At 47.3% G+C, this 6,224-nt stretch overlaps 1 protein-coding gene across 1 annotated transcript; it reads left to right on the top strand.

Annotated features, from left to right (window-relative positions):
• The first annotated feature begins 3,666 nt into the window (after positions 1 to 3,666).
• On the top strand, positions 3,667 to 6,020 carry PJA1 (praja ring finger ubiquitin ligase 1). The gene is given in 3 exon segments (XM_017671225.2): positions 3,667 to 3,726; positions 3,728 to 3,975; positions 4,543 to 6,020. Coding segments are annotated over 3 exon segments (1,341 nt in total). The 5' UTR covers positions 3,667 to 3,681; the 3' UTR covers positions 5,591 to 6,020.
• Positions 6,021 to 6,224: the final 204 nt, after the last annotated feature.

The raw sequence follows: 6,224 nt of genomic DNA, 5'->3' as shown, positions 1-6,224 counted from the left end.
ACTTACTGTGTTGCTCAATCTCTCTATATCATTATTTTGCAGTCTACATGATCCACCCATACCATCGTATGATTAAGTCTCCCACTGTAATTGCAGACTTTCTGATCTCTCCTTATATTTAAAGCAAATATTAGCCTCATATATTTTGAAATTACATTGTGTGCCACATAAATTTTAGCGACTGTATCTTCTGAGTGAATGAAACAACCTGTTTTGCTCTCTTTAATGCTGTTCATTTTTGGGTTCTTGATTCTTTGGGTATTGACATTGATAGACATCCCTTCCTTCCTTCCTTCCCTCCATTCCTGCATTCCTCCATTCCTCCATTCCTTCCTTGCTTCCTTCCTCCCTTCCGCCCTTCCTTCCTTCCACTAGTATTTAATTGGTGTATACTTTCCATTTCTATTTCTGCTTTAGGTGAAATTCATAAGCAGCATATAACTGGATTTCTGAAAGCAAAATGCTCAAAATGAAAGTTTGCTTTTCTATAGGAGAGGTTAACCCATAATACATACTGATGTATTGGATTTACTCCTGCCGTTTGGATTTATTTTTTTAACATCCTTTCTTGTTGTCTCCTATACCATTTCTGTCCTTTGTTAGACTGCGTTTTTCTCTTTGGTCTACATGTTATTTCTTTAATAGTTGATTAGTTATACATCCTATTTCTATTCTTTTGTTACCCCTAATATTTTTTGTTCTTCTATTATGCATTTCATTTCCAAGAACAAAACTTTGCCATTGTTGTGAACATAGAGTTCTTACATTCAATGCAAGTATTAGAGATACATTGGCAAGTGCAATTTTGAAAAAATCAGAATTCAGTAAAATTATGTAAATCCAAAAGGCATAGCTTTAATATTTTTAAACTGCAGTGCAATTACCAGAATGTGAACACGTTATGTTTCATGATTGTTCATTTCTTTTGGACAGAGAAGCTTCATTTTGTAACTAACAACAATAAATTCTAGTGGAAACAGTTCAATTCGCTTCAACCACCAGGTTAAAAAAAATTCAGCGTACTGAAACCCTAAATACAGTTCATAATTTTAATACTTCCAGTACAAGCCATAACATCTAACATAGGATATATTACTATAATTACTTTCGCGTTGGAATTAATCAGAAAGAATTTGCAGATTGAATTTTAGTAAAAGAAAACAAAAAACAACCCAGAACAGAAAGGAATATGGCTAAATGTTTAACATTTGTTAAAGCTGGCTATTGGTTGCATTTTTCGCTGTCCTTTTCTGTATCCTTGACGATTTCATCATTTAAAATGAAATAATGCTTTCCGGTCCACCCTGATTTACCGAGAGCAGCTGCCCCCCTTTGCTACATCAAGGGGGCGGGCCCCAGCCGACGCCACAATCACTTCCTCCGCTGCACCCGCAGCCGCCCGTTCTGTCTGTCTGAAGGGGGAGGAGCTGGAGACCTGGGAGCAGCGGCTCTGGCGGTAGTGGCAGTCAGAGGTTCAAGAGCTCTGCTACTCCGGAGAGCGTGCGGGTGTCGGGACTGGGTGAGTGGAAAGCTGTTTATTAACCTTGATCCACCCCAACCTGGCAAGTGGGGCGAGTGGCCAGCCATGGGGCGAGTGGCCGGGCATGGTGCCAGGTGGCTGGGCTTACGGGCGAGGGTTTGGGGGTCTGTAGCAACAGATTTTCGGGCTCCCCCTCGGGAAGGGAGAGGGGGCGGACACGGGACCAAACTGCAGAGTGAGGCCTGTGTCTTCCATCGGCTTCTTTTGGGGCTCCATCCCCAGTCCGCCAGCCCTTTTCGAGTGGTGCAGACTCTACTCCCATGGCTGTAACCGCTATTGAGAGGGGAGTGGTGGTCGGGCCCCCTCCCACCTCTCTCTGCCTTTCCTCCCCTCTTCTCCCTCCTCCTTACTCAGCCCCTTTGCGAAGCACTCCGTGGCCTTTCTTCCCCCATTTTGCAATTGTTTTGTTGAATGGTAAATTGTTAAGCTTTTTAGGTAAACACATTTTTCACGGGAAAAGAGTTGCTGTCAGAGAAACACGACGGAACTGGCCCCCCACTCGCCCTTTCTTTTTCCTCCGCTTCCCTGACACATCGGTTTGGATCTGCCTTTTGAGCTGATAATGTTTCCACGTCTCTTATTATGACATTGCGGCCTCCTCCCCCACCCCGTGTCTCGCCGGCTGACTCTGGGATACACACACGCATGCACGTACCTACACACGGACGCTTGCACGCACACAATCACACACACGCATGCACAGAAACCTTCCATTACAGCCCCCTCGGCAACGCCCCAATACTCAAGGTTCCTGCACAGCAACCCCCCCACGAATGCGTGGAAGCACAGAGACACACCCACGGCCTCACACCCTGCAGTACCTTTCCCTCTCTCTCACCGCCTGCGCCATACACACCTCCAGAAGCAGCCCCCTTTTCCCTCTGCCTCTGTGTGCTGTGGCAAGTACACACACAACACATACACACACACGCGCACACACACTCTTTTTCCCACACATCCTCCAGGACCTTTCCCCCTCCCTGCCACATACACACAGGATATCCTTTGATTGCTGGTTTCTCTTTCATATGCCACTTACATACATACATATGCACCCCCACACAGTCGTTCACACACCCCTGTTGAATGCTACCCTCTCCTGCTCCCTGCCTGCCATATATGTAGCAGCCCTCCGTTGCTGATCCCTTCAGTGTACACCCTCACACTCACACAAATCCTCCAGGGATGCTACCCCCTCCCTGCTAGCCACATTCATGATCTTTGGTTGCTTGTCCCCTGTGCCCCACCCCTACATCCCTTTCCAGTGCCCCCATTCGTGCACTTGCACACACTGACATTTTTCCATTGTTGCCTCCCATTTTGAAGAACACATGCACACAAACTCATGGACACCTCTTCCAGTGCCACCATACCCTTCCTTGCCTGCCACAGACGCATGACATGGTGTCCCTCCACAGAGTTAAGCCATCACACATGCCTATTATCTTTCCCTCATACTTACACCCCTCTCCTCTGAAGCTGCCCCACCCACTCTTGTCATTTTCATACCCACATCCAGAACGGGTCTCATGCTGTCTGAGACACCTCTTCCCAATGCCACTGTCACCTGCCCATTCCTCCTACAAACACAGACATCTCTCCTTTGCATGACTGCTGGTCCCCCTTCCACCTGGCCCTGTCCTCCTGACAGACACATAGGCATTCATATATACACGGTGATCTATATTTTCCACCTAATTCCAACTTGCATTTCTCCTATATGACTGCAGGGCTCAGAAAAACACAGACACCCCAAAGAACCACAGCAGTATTTCCTCTTCACATGTTGGCACAATTCCACAATACTTCACCCACCTTCCAAGTATCCAGTCACCCCCCTCCAATTTCTGTCAGATTCTCCCCTAAACCTGGCTTTCCTACAAACCCAGTTTTGTAATCATTTTGCCAACATTAAAAATGTGTTCCAGGTCTACATCTGACAGTCTCTGGAATGCTACTCCAGGCCTTAGAAGAAAATGAAACTAAATTTAAAAGCCCTTACCCTTTCTGTTACTTGCCTGCTGAAGTGAAAATCAATCTCCCTGCTTTGATTTGACTTTCCCATCTCAAAGCATGTGCAGGTAGCAGGAGCCTTTCCACTCACACCCCAACTGTCCTGGAAACCCTGCTCAGTCTGAACAATGGGTCGGGAATGTAGTGAGTCCATGTGTCCCAAGCCAGCAGGAGGGGTATGGGTCTAATCCAGGCAGGAGGTATGGAAGAAGGCATGCTTATGTCAGTTTCAGGCCATCCACAAGCCAGCAGGAAAGGATTTCCAGCCAGAGAAAGACAACATCTGAAGTCCCAATGCACAGATCAGCCCCCAGTCAAACCACCAAGAGGAGCCGATCGCCATTTTCCATCACTCGTCGTAGTTGGGAAGACAGTGAGAGCTCTGGAACCAGCCTGAATGCTGATAATGAGGACTACTCCAGGTACCTACCAAGAGAGTACCGGGCTTCGGGTAGCAGAAGAGGAATGGCTTATGGACATGTTGACTGTTTTGGGGCAGATGATAGTGAGGAGGAGGGGGCTGGGCCTGTTGAGCGAGTGCCAGTGAGAGGGAAAACTGGCAGATTTAAAGATGATAAGCTGTATGAGCCAGAGAAAGGGGTGAGGGCTTTGGTGGAGGTGCCCCCACAGTTCTTTAGTCTTAACCATGATGGGAGAGAAGAGCTTGACAAGTTAGAGCCAGTCCCTGCAGCAAGATGCTCTGCCAGCAGAGCTGAGTTCCTGCAGCTAAACAGTGTGGCCTCACAGATACCTGCTGCTGAACGCAAGGTGGCTACAAATGGCCATGGCCTGGAGAGGGAGAGACAGGAACAGGGTTTACCTGTGTGTCCTGGGAGGGCTCCTGTGAGTATTTGTGGTGGTGGGGAAAACATCCCAAAGAATGCAGAGGAACCAGTGGTGAGGCCCAAAATCAGAAATCTGGCAGGCCCAAACTGTGTGAAACCAAAAATCTTTTTTGATACTGATGATGATGATGATATGCCACACAGTACTTCCAGGTGGAGGGATTCTGCCAGCACTGATGAAAGCCACTCGGATGGCCTAGCGAGAAGAGGCCGAGGTGAGAGTTCAAGTGGCTACTCTGAGTCAAAGTACCCTGAAGACAAGAGGGAAGCCAGGAGTGAGCAAGTGAAGCCTGAGAAGGTGCCGAGGAGGCGGCGAACCATGGCCAACCCTGACTTCTGGACATACAGTGACGATTACTATAAACACTGTGATGAAGATTGTGACAGTGACAGGGAGCAGACTGCAGCTCTGCGTCAGAGGTATCCAGGGCGGGAGCAAAATCTGTCATCCAGTGGTGAAAGCTGGGAGGCTCTGCCCAGCAGAGAAGAGCAGGAACCTGAGCAAGGCAGAGTGAATGCTAGTGCCAGCGCCAGCCCCAGTGCTAGTGCCAGCGCTGGCAGTGGTGTCAGCAGTGAGCTTGGAGAAGTTCATGGGCCCCCTCTTCAGGAGGAGGCACAGGCAGCCCTGCAAGAGGGAGAAGCTCCTTGGCTCCAATACAATGAAAATGAGAGTAGCAGTGAGGGGGATAATGATTCTGGGCAGGAGTTCCTGCAGCCTGGAGTGTTCATGCTGGATGGAAACAACAACCTGGAAGACGACTCCAGTGTGAGTGAAGACCTGGAAGTGGACTGGAGCCTCTTTGATGGCTTTGCAGACGGGCTGGGTGTGGCTGAAGCCATTTCCTATGTGGATCCCCAGTTTCTCACATACATGGCACTTGAAGAACGCCTGGCCCAGGCGATGGAAACTGCACTGGCGCACTTGGAGTCCCTTGCTGTGGACGTGGAGGTGGCCAACCCACCAGCCAGCAAGGAGAGCATCGACAGTCTTCCTGAGATCCTGGTCACTGAAGATCACAGCGCGGTGGGGCAAGAAATGTGTTGTCCTATCTGTTGTAGTGAATATGTGAAGGGGGAGGTGGCCACCGAGCTGCCGTGCCACCACTATTTCCACAAGCCATGCGTGTCCATCTGGCTTCAGAAGTCAGGCACCTGCCCTGTGTGCCGCTGCATGTTCCCTCCCCGACTCTAAGACCAAGGCTCTTTGCTCCTGGGCGGGTGGGTTTCCGTATCTCAGATCCACAATACTGCAGGAGCCCTCTCAAAATTCACAATTGAAATGAAACCAATCAATCAATTAACCTATACCTGTTGATTCTTTGTGATTATTTCCAATGTGAAAACAGTTGTGTACGATTGCATTAAAAATGATAGTCTCTTTTAGAGGTTAGAAAGGGTTCCTGAATGCTGCTTGAGATTGCAGTAAGAGCATACATTTTCTGACCTGAAAGTTGAAATAAATGGCATTTGTTTTCTTTAGTAGAATATGTTGCTGTTAATTGTAACATCAAGTTAATCTGTTAGCTATGTCCAAAAAGCATCATTTCTGTTGCATGTTATGGGTTACTGTTCCTGTAATTGCAGTGCTGTAAAAGCTTATTAAAGTTCTTCTTTTGATTTTACATGGTGTAGTGAAATTGTTTGATTTTGTCTAACGTGGTGGTACTAATTTCATAATTGATCCCTTGCATTTGCATCAAAAATAGGTTTTTCTTGATGTTACCAGTAGTAGAAAAACTTTAGTTTCACTGGAAAAGCTGACTTTAACAATAGCAAAAAATTAGAGGTAATTCTTTCTAAAAGTAGGAATAAAGTACATTATTTTC

Source organism: Manis javanica, chromosome X (genome assembly GCF_040802235.1).
Source record: "Manis javanica isolate MJ-LG chromosome X, MJ_LKY, whole genome shotgun sequence".
NCBI lineage: Eukaryota > Metazoa > Chordata > Mammalia > Pholidota > Manidae > Manis > Manis javanica.
This window is presented reverse-complemented; position numbering and strand designations above follow the sequence as displayed.